The 18,282-nt window shown below is 37.4% G+C and overlaps 1 protein-coding gene across 6 annotated transcripts in view; it reads left to right on the top strand.

Moving 5' to 3' along the window:
* Nucleotides 1-18,282, top strand: part of DNAJC5B (DnaJ heat shock protein family (Hsp40) member C5 beta) — a 72,186-nt gene that overhangs the window by 42,809 nt on the left and 11,095 nt on the right. For 5 of the 6 annotated variants that reach the window (XM_006204691.3, XM_072951890.1, XM_072951893.1 and 2 more), the window contains 2 exons: nt 12,493-12,706; nt 16,005-16,176. In XM_006204691.3, coding sequence (XP_006204753.1) covers nt 12,493-12,706; nt 16,005-16,176 — 386 coding nt within the window. Of the gene's footprint in view, nt 1-12,492; nt 12,707-16,004; nt 16,177-16,997; nt 17,217-18,282 lie in introns of those variants that run through there. The other variant, XM_072951894.1, reaches the window with a different exon arrangement.

The raw sequence follows: 18,282 nt of genomic DNA, 5'->3' as shown, positions 1-18,282 counted from the left end.
GGACAAGGCCAAGAGCCACAATGAGTCATTAATAACAAGAATAATAAAAATACACAACACATAAGGAATGCTTATTATGTGCCAGGTACTATGCTCAATGATTTATATTCATTATTCTATTTGAATCTCACATCTCTGTATTGTAGGTGCTACTGTTCTGTTCATTTCCCACTTAGGAAAGCTGAGGCTTAGAAAGGCAGGATAAGAAGCTGCCCCAAATCACGCAGCAGTAAGTAGAAGAGCTAACACTCTGGGAGACTGGGAAATGAATTTTAAGAAACGTGATCGAACTATATGCTGTCTACAAAAAAAATTTTAAAACCTCACCTTAGATTCAAAGACAAGTAATGGTGAAAGTAGAAGGATGGAAAAAGATACTATATAGAAGGAATATCCAAATAAAGCTGGAGTGGCTATAGTAATAACAGACAAAATAGACTTTAAGGAAAAGTTACCAGAGTCAAAGAGGGATATTTTATGATTTAAAAAAGGTAAAGCCTTCAATAAGATATAGGAATTAGAAAAAGATATATACCTAACAACAGAGCCCCCAAATATATGCAGCAAAAATTGATGGGATTGAAAGGAGAAATAGATGATTCAACAACAGTAATTGGAGACTTCAATTCCTCACTTTCAATAGTGACTAGAACAACTAGACAGATGATCAGCAAGGAAACAGAAGACTGTAACACCATAAATCAACTGGAACTAATAGACAGCCTTAGAACACTCTACCAGTAACACAAGTACCTGTGGAATCTTCTCCATGTTAGACTGCATGTTAGGTCACAAAAACAAGTATAATAAATTCAGAAACACTTATTTATTTATTTATTTATTTTAAGACCTCTAATGACCTAAACTTCCACTTTAAGAAACTCGAAAAAGAAGAGCAAACTGGACCAAAAGCAAGAAGAGAAGGAATAGTAAAGATTAGCATGGAGACAAACACAATAGAGAATATAAAGTAATAGAGAAAAATCCACAAAACCAAAAGTTGTTTCTTTGAAAATATCAACAAGATTGACAAACTTTTAGCTAAATTGCCAAGAGAAAACTCAATTACCAAAATTAAGAATAAAAACAGGGCCATTACAATTGACCTTATAGAAAAACAGAATTATAAGGAATACTATGAACAAATGCTTGCCAAAAATAATTAGACAACCCAGATAATGAATAAATTCTTAGAAACACACAAGTACCAGAATTTACTCAAAAAGAAACATAAAATCTAAGTAGTCCTATAAAATGTGAAGATTAAGTCCATAATAAAAAAAAATTACAACAAGGAAAAGTCCACATCCAGGAGGTTTAATTGGTGAATTCTACCAAAAGGGAGGAGGAGGGAAGTGGAGAAGAAGAGTTAGTAATCCTTCTCAAACTATTCCAAGAAAGTAGAGGGGACACTCCTTAACTCTTTCTACGAAGCTAGGTTTACCCTGATACAAAGTCAGACAAGGACATCATAAGAAAAGTAAACTACAGAGCAATAGAATATAGACGCAAAAATTCTCAACAAAATACTAGCAAATTGAATTCAATAACATTAAAAATTTAAAAGGTTAAACTTACCCTGACAAGTAAGACTTTTCCAAGAATGCAAGGTTAGTTCAAATTGTGAAAATCAATGTAACACACCATATTACTAGAATAAAGGGAAAAACCCTCATATTCATCTTGATAAATGCAGAAAAGGTGTTTGACAAAATCCAACATCCTTTCATGTCAAAAATACTCCAACAAACAAGCAACAGAACTCCTCAATTTAATAAAGGGCACCTATGAAAAATCCATAGCTATCAATACTTAAGAGTTAAAGACTGAAAACTTTCCCCCAAAGATCTGGAATAAGATGAAGATGTCTGCTCTTACTGTCTCTTTCAACACTGCATTGGAAGTTCTACAAGGGCAACTGGGCAAGAGTAAGAAATAAAAGGCATTCAGATTGGAAAGAAATACAACTGTCTCTATTCACAGATGATAAAATCTTATACATAGAAAAAAGTAATAAATATACACACACAATTAGAGCTAATAAATGAGTTAAGCAAAGTTCCAGGACTTAATTTCAATATACAAAAATCTTAATTTCAATATACAATATACTAGAACAATAAGAGAATAAAACTAAGAAAACAATTCCATTCACAATGGCATCAAAAAGAATAAAATAGTTAGGAATAAATTTTACCAAATTTAATGAAAGATTTGTTCACTGAAAACTTGTACAAAACACTGTTGAAAGAAATTAAAGACCTAAATAAATGTAAGGACATCCCATGTTCACAGATTAAGACTAAATATTAGTATTAAAATGAATCTTCAGATTTGATGCAGTCCTATCAAAATTCCAACTACCATTTTGCAGAATTGGATAAACTGATCCTAAAATTCATATGGAAATAAAATGCAAAGGACTCTGAATAGAAAAAAAAAATTTTGACAAGATGAACACAGTTGCACAACTCAACAGTCCCTGATTCCAAAACTCATTACAAAGTTATAGTAATCAAAACAGTGTGGTATTGGCATAAAGACAGACATATATATCAATGGAATGGAATTAAGAGTCTAGAAATTAATACATAAACGTGTGGTGAGGTGAATCTTAACAAAGGTGCCAAGACCATTCAATAAAAGAAAGAAAAGTCTTTTCAGCAAATGGTGCTGGGACAACTGGATATACAAATGCAAAAGAATGAATTTGAACCTCTACCTCACATCATATACAAAATTAACTCAAAATGGAACAAATACCTAAATGTAGAATGTAAATTTAACTAAGGAGGTATATACCTGTACTGAAACTGTACCTGTACACTGAAAACTATAAGACACCAATGAGAGAAACTGAAGAAGACACAAATAAATGGAAAGATATCCCATACTCATAGATTAGAAGAATTAATATTGCTGAAATATCCATATTGCCCAAAGAAATCTACAGATTCAATGCAATCCCTATCAAAATTCCAAAAGCATTTTTCACATAAATAGAACAAAGAATCCCAAAAGTTGTATGGAACCACAAAAGACCCCAAATAGCTAAAGCAATCTTGAGAAAGAAGAACAAAGCTAGAGGCACCACACTTTCAGATTTCAAACCCTATTACAAAGCGATAGCAAACAACAGTATGGTATTGGCAATAAAAACTGACACACAGGTCAATGGAACAGAATAGAAAGCCCAGAAATAAACTCATGCTTGTATACAACAAAGGAGCCAAGAGCACTGGGGAAAGAACAGTCTCTTCAATAAATGATGTTGGGAAAACTGGACAACCACTTGCCAAAGAATGAAACTGGAACACTATCTTATATCATACATAAAAATTAACTCAAAATGGACCAAATATTTAAATGTAAGACTTGAAACCATAAGACTCGTAGAAGAAAACATAGGCAGTAAGCTCCTTGACATTGATGTTGATGATGAGTTTTAGATTTGATGCCAGAAGCAAAGACAAGTAAACACGTGGGACTACATCAAACTAGAATTCTACACGGGAAAGGACACAGTCAACACCATCAACAAAATGAAAAGGCAACCTATCGAATGTGAGAAAATATCTACAAATCATATATCTGATAAGGGATTAATATCCAAAATAGCACTCATAAAACCTAACAGCAAAAAAAAAAAACAATCCAATTAAAAATGGGCAGAATATCTGAACAGGTATTTTTCCAAGGGAGCCATACAGATGGCCAACAGGTACATCAAAGGTACTCAATATCACGATCAGGGAAATGCAAATCACAACCACAATGAGATATCACCTCACACCTGCTAGAAAGGTTATTATCAAAAAGATAAGAAATCACAGCTGTTGGAGAAAATGTGATGAAAAGGGAGCTCTTGTGCACTGCTGGTGGCAATATAAATTGGCGCAGCCTCTATGGAAAACAGTATGGAGGTTCTTCAAATAATTAAAAATAGTACTACCATGTGATCCAGCAATTCTACTTCTGGGTAGTTATCTGAAGAAACAAGAACACTAAATTGAAGAGATAACTGCGCTCCATGTTAACTGCAGCATTATTTACAATAATCAAGTCATGGGAACAACCTGAATGTCCATCAATAGATAAGTGGATAAAGAAAATGCAGTATATATTCAGTGGAACACTATTCAGCCATAAAATGGAAGAAATTCTGCCATTTTCGACAACATCAATAGACTTTGAGGGCATTATGCAGACACAGAAAGACAAATCATATTTGACCTCACTTATATGTGGAATCAAAAAAACCCCAAACTCACAGGTACAGAGAACAAATTGGTGGTTGCCAGAGGTGGAGGTGGGGGCTGGGTGAAATAGGTGAATGTGGTCAAAAGGTACAAAATTCCAGTTATAAAATAAATAAGTCTTAGGGGAAAATATAGAATAAAAAAGGCAAAAGAAATATGCTATAAACGTTTTAATACAGATCAAATTGCCACAGTTGATGTGTGTGTATAATGCTTTGCCATTAATACTGCACAATGTGTTTGTTTACCATAGGATAAAAAAGCCTCAAGTAATGAATAGTATAAAAGCATTCCAAAAAAGTTGCTAAGAAAGTGTTAAATAGCTTTGAAGCTAGCAATTCATGTATACATTAAACAAAACAACAAATTTCTATCCAAATTAGTCAAGCTCAAAGAAACAACATAGAACTGTGGTTTCCAGGGACAGAGGGGGAAGAGGAAATGGGAACTTGTTTAGTAGATACAGAGTTTCAGTTTTGCAAGGTAAAAAAATTCTAAATAAAGAAAAATAAAGAGCATGACATAAGAGTTTTTAAAAAGAACATCCCCTCACGGATTATTCTTAACACCAGGTGTTGAAAACCACTGACTGAACTGGTGTGCAGAGGAGAAATGATAAGCGTAGATGACTGCAGCGGCACAGTCTGGTTATCTACCCTGTTCTTGGTCCTTTTATAAGGATGCAAGCTTTTTGCATAAACTACATTTTAAAGAAGTGTATGGGGGAGGGAAAGAGGAGATAATTAACAGTCCAGTAGTTTGAAGGGGAGGCAAGGACCGAAACAAAAAATTGTTTCCTTTTAAATAATGATGAGCATGTTTTCTTGCTGAGAAGGAGCAAATGGGGACATTATTTGAAGATACTGGAGTTGGGAGGAGGAATTGATGATGGATGGAACAGGATTTAGGAAAGTGCATATATAGATTCTAGAACACACTGGCATGGTTAATCTTAAAAAGGAGAAGGAAGATGGATGCAATTATGCAGAAGTATAGAAGTAAAAAGGTGTAAAGGAGTTTCTTTCCAATGACCTTTTATCCCCTTTTGAAGTAGGAAATGAGGTTTCTTGTTGAGAGGGGTGAGGGAATGGGGAAGAGAAATCAAGAAGTGGTAAAAGCTTGAATATTTACCACAGAAGATTTGAGAGGGAACTTACTGAGGTCAAGCAAAAGGACTGGCAGGCAGCATGAAAGTCCAGCTGAGTTTGGAAGTTGTGTGCGCTTATTGACCCCAGTTTGTATGGTTTTGCAATCTTCTCCATCAATGTTGGTCTCCCAGAAATGGGAGTGGAAGTAGTAGATGGCTAGAGTCATCTCCTTGGAGGTATGACCAGAAATCAGAAATTTTAAAGAATTGATATGAGTAGCACTTAAGTGCATGACCACAAGGTTGAGGCCACATAGTTAAGGAAACTGAGTCAATGAAATTGACAGTCTGGAAAAACAGATCCTGGTAGTTTAAAAATATTGGTTTAGGGGGAAAATGGGTTTAGGGAGGACAAGAAAGTGAGCACCAGGAGCCCTACAAGAGCTAAGGCCAGGCCTGCCACTGGAAATTACCAGGACCTGCTTGTAGCTTTGACACGATTCACTATCACTGAGCTTGAGCTGGAAGCCAGTGCCTGTTGAGGGCTCTGAGGAGAACAGTGGTGGGAGCTGCTACTGGAAGAAGGAGACACGGTTTGTACAGCCATTTCTTCTACATCCTGGTCTTATGATCCCTTGATGTTCAGAGTTCAACAGAGATTGCTGTCTTTGAAAAAAACAAGAATGCAAACATTTCCCCCAGGAAATGCAATAAGGTGAGAAGCCCAGAAACTTTTGTTGGGAACCTGAGCCAGATACAGAGATCTTGAATTGTATGTGGCTCTCAGATTTGGGGTGAGCTGCGGGCTGTAGGGGGAAGGATGAAATACAGCACACAAAGATCTCAGGGGCCTGCCGAAGGCTGTCAGTGGCCTACTGGTGTCATAACCTCAAGTCTTATTCCATGAAGTAGTACCTTTATGACTGACACGGACAAAACTTCTAATATTGGCCACGTTTTATCTATTGTGTTTACACAGATATTCTAGACTATTCTGTTTTATTAAGGAAGGTGAAGAGCTGGTCTTAAAATTAACCAAAGAAAAACTATCTGCCAATTAGAAACAGAATAGAAAACTATAGAAACTATATGCCAGTTGGGCATTTGAACTTTTCAAAAGTTCAGATTTAAACTTTGTACTTTTTAGTCTAATACTAAAAAAAGACCAGCATAATGCTTCATAAAGTCAAGTGATTCTACTTGCATTCTAGGGAGTATTTGACAAGGGATCATGAAGTACGGTGGTATCACTGTCTCAGCTGCCACCAGAGGTCAGCACTGGACTCTCGATGTGGTTCTCTGTGAGGGAAAAGACTGAGTCTCTGAAACAGCATCATCTATGGTTCCCATTGTTATCTCATTCAATCTGTCTTGAATTATGAATGTGATCGCGGATCCCAGACAACTAGAGAAAACACCAGCAATTGCTGAGGTGAGCTGCTCAGAGATTCCATCTGTAAATGTGAGGAAATCAGGGGACTGTATAATGTGGCCTTCAGAGTGCCTTGGATTGAGGTCTTGGTAGTCAAAGTACCTGAATCATAGACTATGGCAGCTGGTGTTTCAGAAATAATTACACAGTAGAGGTAGTGTTGGCATCATTATTTGCAGTTTGAAGCCCAATGGCCCTGACCTTGCTATTCCGTTTCTTGACTCTATACTAATCCTGGCCCAGTGCCTCCCGCTTCCTTGAGCCCCACTCATACTCTTGTTGTAGCTTTCCGTCAGCAGCATACTGTATTAAAGTGTCTTATGGGGAGGGAAACTGTCCTGGTACAAAGGTGTGAAATTGTTGTGGGGAGTTGAGAGATCTGGGGGCTGATCAAGGGAAAAGGTAAGTCCCTGAGAGCCAGTAGCACACAACAAGCCATACTGGGTGGTGCTTGAACAGGGTTGCACAGTATGAGACCATCCAGAGGCTTATGTCATGGGAGATACTCTCAGAAAGGGAGGAGGTCAAGGGAGCATCCAGGGGAGAAGGAGGTTGGAAAGGGGGCCTACATATCTAGGTGATGTCACTCAGGAGCACAGTGAGGAGAGTCTGAGTCAGAGTTCCAAAGGGCTACGGCAGCTTGGAGCCTTATAACCACAAGGGTCTGTCTTACCAATGGCCAGTAGATGTGGGGTGAGGTCTTGCAGATATGTAAAGCAGGAAGGCTCTAAATAGCTAACAATCTGCTTATTTGGGTTGTTTTACAAATAACAATGTGTGAAAATTTGAGTTTGACACTGGCAGGCTTTTGAGCTAATGGGTCTCACCCTGCAGTAAAGAAACAAACAATGTAGGGATCAATACAGAGGCATTCTTTGGCTCGTTTATATAACAATGGTTAAAAAGCTCTTTGTGGAATTAACATATAGTTGAAAGAGAATATAAACATGAAAGATAACCAGGCTATCACTGGCTAGGTAACTTACTCTAGTTCTCCCTTCTGCTAAGAACTAGCAAAACTGAAAGGAAAATTATATTTATATATGTACATCTTAAAAGTATTTGAGAGTAAAGATCACTGCTGACTAAATCATGTTATGGAGGAAGAAAAACTGAGAGGCTGAACAGGAGAAAGAAAGGAGCCTGGACCCTGGCCCAGTAAGAACGGAAATCCTGCAATTCTATTTAGACTCCAAAGTGCTGCCTCCCAGGAGAAAGGCCAAAATGGAAGTAAACCATCTGAGGTTGACAGTTACTTTGGTAGTCCTCCATAAGTCATATCCCCTGGTATTTATACCCTTGTGCAGTCTTCTTGAATCTGGGCTGGCTTTCTGACCTAACTTAACTAAAAGAATGTGGCAGAAGTGATGATTTACCTAAATCTTAAAAAGACCTAGCAGCTTTTACTTTGGCAATCTAGTTTCGACAACACTTAAGAAATAAGTGCTTAAGTGCTTATTGTTTTAAGCTACTAAATTTTACTGTAGTCTGCTACACAGAAATAGATAATGGAAATACCAATCTTATGTGGACTGTAACTGAACTTTGAGTCATCTGGATGACTGAGAAAAATCTCAGTTTCTAATACTGGATTAAGATGATCCCAGTTTTATAAGTGCCTCCAGATACCTGAAAGTAGGAAATACAAATTCTCTCTGGTGTAACATCGTCTCAGTCCTCCAGTTATTCTTTAGAAGTTTTAAATATCTAGCACACAAATATAATCAAGCACACAAGTCAAGGCAATATGAACAAGAATCAGCAGGAGTGGGACAACAGCAACAAAACTGTGCAAAACTCAAGTATCAGAATTATCAGATACAGACATTAAAATATCTATGATCAAGAAGATAAAATACAAGATTTCATCTTGGGCAGCAGGTGACTTTCTTCTGGGACATGGGAGGAGTAATAAACTTTGTGGCTGAGGGAGTGTAGCAGAAAGTCACAGAGCAGTTGACAACTGTTATTGGATTTTGAAGTGGAAACTGGAGAATCAGAGGTCTTGAAGCTAATTCTAGTATTAGTTATAGCCATGCCAGATAACAGTGAGTAAAAGTATAGAGAGATTTAGAGTTAAAGGTTCATATTCTGACTGAATATCACTTTAAAGTATAAAATGAGAAATTATAAGAAAGATGATTAAAATGAATAGGCAATGTCATGTTTAAATGAACTCCACGCATCTCCTTTCATCCTAAATTTCATATGAGTTTTCTTGCTGTATAGACAATATCCAAGGGGGTAGGTCATCAATCAACTACCTCCTTGAGCAAGTGTATAACTTTGGCAGCTGCCTCTGCTAGCCATATTTCCTGAGGATTCCTCAGAGCCAAGACTATCTGCCAAGAGGAATCAAAATGCTGCTGATGACCAGGAATTGGATGTGTTACAAATGGAGGTGCTCCAGCTCTCTGAATTGGCCAACTCCATTGTTAGAGGAATATAATAAATGGTTGAGTGCATCTCCTTGTGAGCTGACAAAGATCCAAGCAACTTAAAATATGACAGGTTCTTCTGGCTAAGTCTTGTGCAGTGTGTACCAGCCTACAACTGAACCCTAGACATAAAGACACATATGTAAAGAGGTATTTTCCAGGGTTTTTCTTTCTTTCAGGGCAGAAGTAACAGCCTTGTATTTGGTTTGGCTTGGACATGATCTCTGGAACTGGTAGGGGGAAATGCTGCAATTATATTCCAAGGTGCAAAGGAATTCCAGGAATATTGAGTCACTAAAATTAATGTGCTTAAAGAGTCCACTTGAGGCTTTTTGATAATGATTGTTGTATTATTAAAGCTAGAAAACTTCTTTCCTCCCCCCTCTAATTTGGTAGTGGGTCCCTGAAGGGAACAAACTCTAAACTTTCAGCTATTAAAGAGCCCAAGTTTTGTGACTGGAGCTTAAAAACGCTTAGGGAAGGAAACTACACAAGTTTATATCTATATATGTAAATATACAGATATTTCTAAAAATAAGATAAAACAAAGAATTACCTATAATGCCAATGTGTAGCTATAATCATAGTTGTGGTTATAACTTTCCATTTTCTTCCTTATCTCTACTTATTTTTCCCAATATAAAGACATATGTACAATTGTCTAGGTGTGTATGTGCATGTACACATGTATATGTTATATGTGTATGTGTCTGTGTGTGCATGTGTCAAGGTCACCAAAGATTTCTATATCATTAAACCCAATGATTACATCTTAGTCCTCATAGTACATGACCTGTCAACAGCATTCAACACAGGTGACCACACTTGGATTTTGTTCACTTGGATCCCAAGACCCCATAATTCTCCAAATTTTCCCTTCTTCGTCATTGCTCTTTCTTTCTTCATCTCCTACGTCAACTCCTACATCTTCTTCACCAACTACAAAATTCTTCCTTCCCAAAGCTCAGTCCTTGGACTTATCTGGGACCCACTCTCCTGGGAATCTTTTCCAGTTCTATGGCTCTGAATACCATCTATCTGCTGAGAACTCCCAATTGTACATCTCCCAGAGTAATTCTCGTTTGAACTCCAGACTCATATACCTCTCTACCTCCATCAAACTTGGAAGTCTAAAAGGAACCTCAAAGGCATCCAAAATAGAACTCTGAATCCTAGCAAACCATTCCCTACTATCAAAAAAAAAAAAAAAAAAACTCTTGCCAATTCATTAAATTGTAACTCCAAACTTTCAGTTGCTCAGGCCAAAACATTGCTGCCATCCCTGATTCCTCTTTTTCTTTCACATCACACATTTAATCCATCAGTTAGCCCTCAAAGTATATCCAGAATCGATCCACTTCTCACTAATCATCCATCACCACATTGAGCCAAACAACCATGAACTTCCCCTAAAAGAGTCTCCTGCTTCTGTCTTTGTCCTCTCCAAGACTGAGTGATCCTTCCAAAACTAAAATCAGATCATACCACTTTCTTCTCAAAACACCCCAGTGGCTTTCTGCATCACCCCGACCAAAAGCCAAAGTCTTTACAGTGTCATATTAATAGTCTGTGTGCCTTACATTTTTAAATTAAAAATATATACGAGGCAGCATAGTGCTCAGGATCAGACTGCTTATGTTCAAAGCCTGGCTCTAATTATTAGCTATGTGATGCTGGGCAAGTTACTTAACTTCTTGGTGGCTAAATTTCCTCATCTGTAAAATGGGATAATTGTAATACCAATTTCACAGAATTGGGGTGAAGATTAATGCATTAATATTTATAACATGCTTACAATAGTGCTGGCACGTAGTAGACATTATAAATTTAAAAAATAACAAAATAGGCATTTTGTGCTACTAGCACAGGATTTCATCATAAATTCTGCATGTAAAAAGCATGTCTCCAATAAGAATTTATAGATACTCTGAACATCTCTCAAAAGGATGAAAAATGTTTTGGTTAAACAAATTTCAAATGAACTGTCATTGTTTTATTCTTTTTGTTCTGAATTCAGAGTTGGAATGGATTATATACCATGATGTATACTTTTAAATAGTTTCGTACTTTTTAAGCATCCTGATACTAAGCTGCTAAATTATTCACGTACTTCCTAACCAGCAATACTGTAATTCCTAAAATAGGTGTGATTTTTTCAGTTTTTTGTATAGATTGGTTTATAAGATATACATTTTCTGCTCTACTTACAGACTTTTATTATTGTGTTAAAATGGAACGATTTGATTTAACCCTAAACTGATGAAATAAACAAACTTTGAGGTATATTCCTACATATACCTATAATGGGCATGTAAGGAGAATAAGTCATGTGGAATTTCCAGCAAAGAGTCATAAAACTAATTGACTTTGTAGAGATAAAAATACTACAGACTCAATTTTAAACATGGCTTTAATCAATTTAAATCTGTCTGTAGAGGGAAGTGAGGGCAAATCTCTAGCCAGAGTCTGACTTCATAGCTCAGTTCTTAGATCCACTTCATAGTTTTTTGAATACCTGATTATAAATGAAGAATAAAGAATACTCAAAAATCACCACTCCCTGCCATACACACACACTACAACACAACACAACACACACTCATATCCTTCTGGAATTGCTTTATGATCCACAGAGGAGAGAGGACCTTACACTCACAAGTAAATTTCTACAGATTATTTGGAGTATGAAGACTTATTTGCAAAGAGGTCAAATGCATATTTGAATACAAGGTAAGTCACAATATTTGTTCATAAAAACAAAAGGGAGTTAGGATTTGTGAAGGATTTGTGAAAGGTTCATAATGTTGATTCAAGGGTGTATAAATCAGAGATCCTTTTTTTTTTGACAGTTGAGTTTAATTATTAGAATATGTGTGTGAAGTTTTGTTAACTGTGGAAAATTCTTCCACTTCTAAATGGAATTTTGCTGTAAACTGGTCCTGTTGCTAGAACTCTTAAAGGCCTCTGGATGTTGAGGTGGGCTACTGATGAGCTTCCAGGTGAAAATAAACTTCCCATATTTGCTGAAAGCAAATGCAGCTATTGAGAATTCCTCTGAGGATGCGAGGGGAGAAGCAATACTATTATGTCTACACATTAGAAACAAGAGACAGCATTTAATGAAAAGTTGCTTAGTTAAATCAACATTATCGTGAAACTAGTTTAATGGATGTTCAAATGAATGTATAAAGGATGTACAAATGAATAATGCCCTTCTAAAATGTCATTGTAATTCTTATCAAATAACACTTTTCCTTACTTTTTTAATTTTAAAAGAAAATTGGCCTTGAAACACCATCCAGACAAGAATCCAAATGATCCAGGGGCCGCTGAAAAGTTTAAAGAAATCAACAACGCCCACACAATACTTACAGACATGTCAAAGAGAAACATATACGACAAATACGGATCACTAGGACTCTACGTGGCTGAGCAATTTGGAGATGAAAATGTTAATACCTACTTCATGCTGTCAAGCTGGTGGGCAAAGGTGAACTGAAGTTATTTTTCTCCCTTGAAAACAATTTCCTGGAAGATCATGGTATTATTCACTCTTTTAGATTCTATCTCAAAGAAAGGCTAACCTTACTATATTACTAAACTCTTGTAAATAAAAAGAGATATCGCTTTGACCAAAGGCGACTTAAGGATCATTTTTGCTTTAGCTCATCAAATAATTATAAAACACAGCATGACTTAAAATACTTCTAGACATTAATTAAATTTGAATTTGAAGCTTCAGGTTAATTCTGACTGCCCTCCCTACACCCATAATGACTAATTAAGAACTGACTCATTGCTGAAAACCAAAAATAACTTATTAGTGTGACAAATGTTTAAAATTATTATAGGACAATTTTAGCCATGTACTTTCTCCTATCTATAGCATAGGCTACATCAGCAAACACAATTCTCAGGAGAATGTGTGGTAATTATGTCATAGGTTCACATGGAGCCAGCTGTGAAGTAGTGGAGAAGGAAATGAGAGGGGAAAGGTGAGAATTAAGTAAGTAGTGGAGGAAACTGAGTTGGAGAGAAAGAGGAAGATGGAGAACAAAGATATCTGGTCAAAAAAGGGCAACATTTTTAAGGACTTAGTGCAATCAGAATTGACTTTTGACAGTAAATTTTGTGTAGTTCCCTAGGAATCCCTAGTATATGTATGTTTGGTGATAGTTTATATTTATTTGTGAGTTTTACTATCCTTATCTTCTGATAAAAGTATATTTACATATGAATCATACATACAGCCTATCAGCATATTTTTTGGACAGTTCGCACATTTTGTGAAATCATATGAATTCACATTCACAGGTGTTGTAATTAATACTTTCAAAAACTGCAGATACCTAAAGAGACAGGTGTCATGTCCAGTAGTACCCTGACTGCTACTTTCTTCCATTAAAATAAATCTTGCTAAATTGATGAGTTTTATGTATGCAGGAGAAGAGAGAATATGTTTTGTACATAAACATGGAGAGTCTGCCACCAAAAGCCTTGTTTGCCTTCTGCAGTCCTCAGAATTCCTTTTCTTGGGGATAACTGGGATTCCCACTAAAACTCCCTTTCTTTACTGTTGAAGACTTGGGAGAGAGACAAGTTCTGCCAAGAGGATTTGGAACTTGGAATGAAAGTGTACATACTGCCAATGTCATTTATGATGATGGATTAAATGTTCATACTCATATAACAATATGAGTTTTTGTGGGCTTGCTTGGGAACCTAACCTCCAGGTATGAAACTGTTTCTATGGGAAAGTACATCTGGAGTTCTAGGTAATTTACACACTAGCACCTGATTGCATGTTGGGATATACCTGCATAAAAATGAGAATAGGTTTCCTTGCCCAGGAAGTTGACAAAATTGATCAAGATTAATATAGACAAGCAGAAGCTATTCAGTGGTGTAAGAGATATATAAAATAATTCTTGATGTGGGTCTTTAAAAATAAGGCTACAAAAAAGTCTACCTTCCCTTTCTGCTTATGCCAAAGCCTAATTGCACAGTGCCCATCAGAGTGGCCTGGCACACAGTGATCATGTATTAAGCATGCATTGCATATACGAATTAGTGTACCAATTCAAAAATATATGGTTTAAAAATAATAGATACCTACTTGTGCCTTGTACTGCGCTAAGCACTACAAGGGTAAGGAAAGGTTATTCCTGTAATAGACAGTCTATAGGTGGAATAATTGAAAACAAAATAGTATATGAATTAAAGGAAATTTTTAGAGAAGAGAAAAAATATGGGAATGGAGTAGCAAAAACAAAAGTAGGTAAAGAAAGGAGGAGCTTGTTGGGGCAATGGCTCAGGAATGCAGCACAGGAGGGTCTTGGAGGCAGTCGGTGAGGAGGAAGGCTTTTTGCAGTTTTCAGAATAATTAAAAAAACTTATGTATCTATGAAAATATACAGAATCCCTAGCAAAAATAGTCTAGGTGTGAGGGTGTGACTAAACCTGCCTCACTCCACGCCACCCACAGACTCCACCCTAGAACTGAAGCTACAGTCAGATAGATGGAATCCTGGGCTAGGAAGTGGGGATGGGGCAAGTAAGTTTCATCAGTGATGAAGATTTCTACCTCAAGTTTGAAGATTTCTACCTTAAGAATGAAGAACTGCATTCACACACACTAATCTTTATCCTCTTTGCTCCCTCTATTAGATAAAATCTGCATTATGATTCAAAGATGCATAAATCACTTCCTTTCTATTTCAAATAACAGATTTTTAATGAAATCATAAACTTATTTTTCTCAATTAACAAAAATGAGCTTGTTTTCACTTCAAATTGGGTTGGGAAAGTTTCTTTTAATTTTTAGCTATGGCAAACTTCATGAGCAGACGTTATACATGCCTGTGGGGAAATCCTAGTGCTGTTCACTAAGAGGAACAAATCATTTGTTTATTACTAATCACTTTATACATTAATTAATTCAGTAGGTACTTACTAAATGTCTACCATGTGCCAGGTACTATATTCATAAGTAAAGGAGGGACAGAAGGATGACTAACATATAATTCTAGTGTCAAGAGGCTCAGAGTCTAATAGAGACAGGATTATAAACTGATCAATGTCTTAAAGTGTCAACAAAAGAAGACGATGGTGGACATTTGTATGGAGTGTAGCTGGGGAACAAAGGAGAGAGTAATTGTCCTGGGAAGGCAGGGATCAGGAAAGACATCAGAGAGAGGATCTTTGGGATAATTTCAAACATGGAGTGGAAGGCAGGGAAAAAGGACGCTACTGAAGTGTCCAGAGCAGGGATGAGGGGATCTGCTTTAAAGCCCAATCAGGATAGAGACGAGGCGGACAGAGCAAGGGATCTTGAGGAGAGAGACTGCAGCACTTGGTGACCAAGAGGAATGTGGGGTGGTAGGAGGAGCTCTCAATAGCCTCTCCGGTGAGAATGATTCAGTGCTCTTGGTTAGCTCATTTGACCTGTACAGGTTATGTTTGTCAGTTTGTTGTTTTTGTTTGCTCTACTCTTAGTAATGATCGCCATGGCTTAAGGATAAAGAAGAAAATGTCGTACTTCGTTACTCTGACTGCAAGTCACTTGCTCCTGGCTTAACTTTTTAGGCAAAACTTTATGAGGAATTTGTCTCCAGGGAAACTAAAAAGAGTCCTTCCTGGAATAAGGATGAGGGTGAAACATGTGATCTGTGAGGTGAACTGTGGTGTCTTCAGGTCTCTGGAGGTCCATGGGTACATACTTGATTTCTGGGATCTCCTGCACCCCGCTACACCTCACCTCTGTTTCGCTTTGCCTCTGTTTCCCCTAGACTCTGTTTGTCATCATTGGCCTCTTGACCGGCTGCTATTTTTGCTGCTGTCTGTGCTGCTGTTGCAACTGCTGCTGTGGACGATGCCGGCCTAAATCATCAATGCCAGAAGAGGACTTCTATGTGTCTCCAGAGGATCTTGAGGAGCAGATCAAAACCGACATGGAAAAAGGTGGAGTAAGATGAGAGTAGAGTAGTGGGTGTCCCTTCATAGGCCTGGACAAGCACCAGGTCCCATGGTGATGGCTATCACTAAAGTGAGAGACATACAACAACCACAGACTTTCACCTTTGGTATCTCTCTTGGAGGAGATGAAAGGACAGTTACCTTTACTAGCTACAGAGGAAAGCAGAACCTCACACTAGATAGAAAGAAGTCATGAAATATGCTGATAGCAAAGCCAAGCCAGTACAATTCAAAGTCTTAATACAAGAGAGTAAGCTCCGGGTTCAGAGAGGTTTGGGTGGGAGTGCCCAGGAGTAGGGGAACCAAGGTAGAAAACTTCTCCCAGGCAAAGCATTTCACCCTGTTACTTTAGGATCTCTATTCACATAGAAGGAAATGGAAATTAAGAAAAATCAACAACCCTTGACTTTTCTTCTTTTTGATTACTTGATAATGAATTTTGGGTAAAACTGGGAGAGGTTAGTCTTTTTTCAACCTGGAAATGCAGCTTCCTTCCAAATCCACACATTCAGAGCTAGCCTCAAACCAGCATCAAGAATATTGTCCTATATAAATGGGACTCTTTGCTTTGCTAAACCACATCCACATGTTTGTCTATGCCTGGTCATGTATATTACTTAATTCTTCAAGCTCATTCTACCCAAAAATGATAAAGAAAAAAATGTAAAGATAAAATCTCACAGAATTCACATCACCAGGAATACTTCAAATTCTCTGGGAAATGCCTTTGATTAAATAAACGAGTGAAACCTGCTATCATCCTCTCTGTCTTGCAGCCATAATCCTCCTGTCATTTTCTCCTGCAGAATGCATCATTATTCCAGATAACAGACTTTATCACTAAGTCACAAAGAAGCCTGGACAGCCAAATCAGAGAATTACTTGATAATTCAGTGACCCACAGTTGTCAGAACTGCTGAAATTCGGCATGGCGCACTTCTATGGACTATACTCTGAATCCTTTGATCACAATGAAACAGAAATTACATGACATCAGACAGAGTAAAGACTTTTTAAGGCTCCCACATAGTTTTTATTCCCTATCAAATGTGATGCTAAGTAACATCCAGTTATTACCCACCCTGACTCCAGCTTAAAGGAAGGAGTCTTCAACCATGTAAATCACATTTAGTCTCAGACCCTTCTAGAATTGGAAGATCAGAGAGGACAGAAGGGATTTTCCTGCAACCTGTGACCCCTTCCTTTGGGGACCCACTGGCTGGCCAATCTGGCAAACAGGGGGTTTGCCTCTATCATTTTTTATTATTGCCCCTGGAGCCAAATTGTGGGCCTATGGTGAAATACAATTGCAACTTTCTTTTGCTTTATTTGGGATATAAAAGGACAAACCTTTTAACGAGGGCATACAAATCAAAAAGAGTAATAAGCAAGCTACATTACTTGTTAATGGGTTAAACAAAGATACATATGTGTAAACTCCTCTTCAGGAAAGAGCCAGTGACCCTGGCATAACTTGTGTAAGAATGATGAGCCCAGTGCATCTGTTCTGTGAGGGAGACAAACTCTCATTAGATTGTGTCAGCTGGCCCCATTGTTCACAGGATCTCCCAGAACAACCATCAATCCAGTTCAGTCACTGACAGAAGATACAAAGCACAATGAGATGAGAGTCATGGTCATCCACTGTGTCAACCTTATCTTAACTTTCCTTTGTAGTGTGGAAACCAAAACTAGGTGAATTGAACCTAGATATCCCAAACCCAGTGTTTCACACTTCTCTGAAAAGCCTCAAAATCTTTCTTTTTTTAAATTAGATAAAAGCTCCCCAGGTCATTTCAGCAGACCTTCTTTGCAGAAAATTTCTTATCTGGAACAAATTCATACTCATTGCCAAATTCTACCCAGGTTTCCTTCCTGTAGAGTGGCTGGTGATAAATCTATGTGCCTCTCACTGTTCTCAGTTCTGACACCCCAGAGATACCAATTTCATTATAGAGGTCAAATTCCAGACTAAGTAAATTATGATCCCATTTGACTGTGCTACTATTAGTCTTAACCAAAAGGAAAAGCTTTGTTCTATTTCTAAATATTTAAAAGCATCTATGTAGAGTTAATCCAGGTTTTGTAGGG

Source organism: Vicugna pacos, chromosome 29 (assembly GCF_048564905.1).
Source record: "Vicugna pacos chromosome 29, VicPac4, whole genome shotgun sequence".
Classification (NCBI taxonomy): domain Eukaryota; kingdom Metazoa; phylum Chordata; class Mammalia; order Artiodactyla; family Camelidae; genus Vicugna; species Vicugna pacos.
This window is presented reverse-complemented; position numbering and strand designations above follow the sequence as displayed.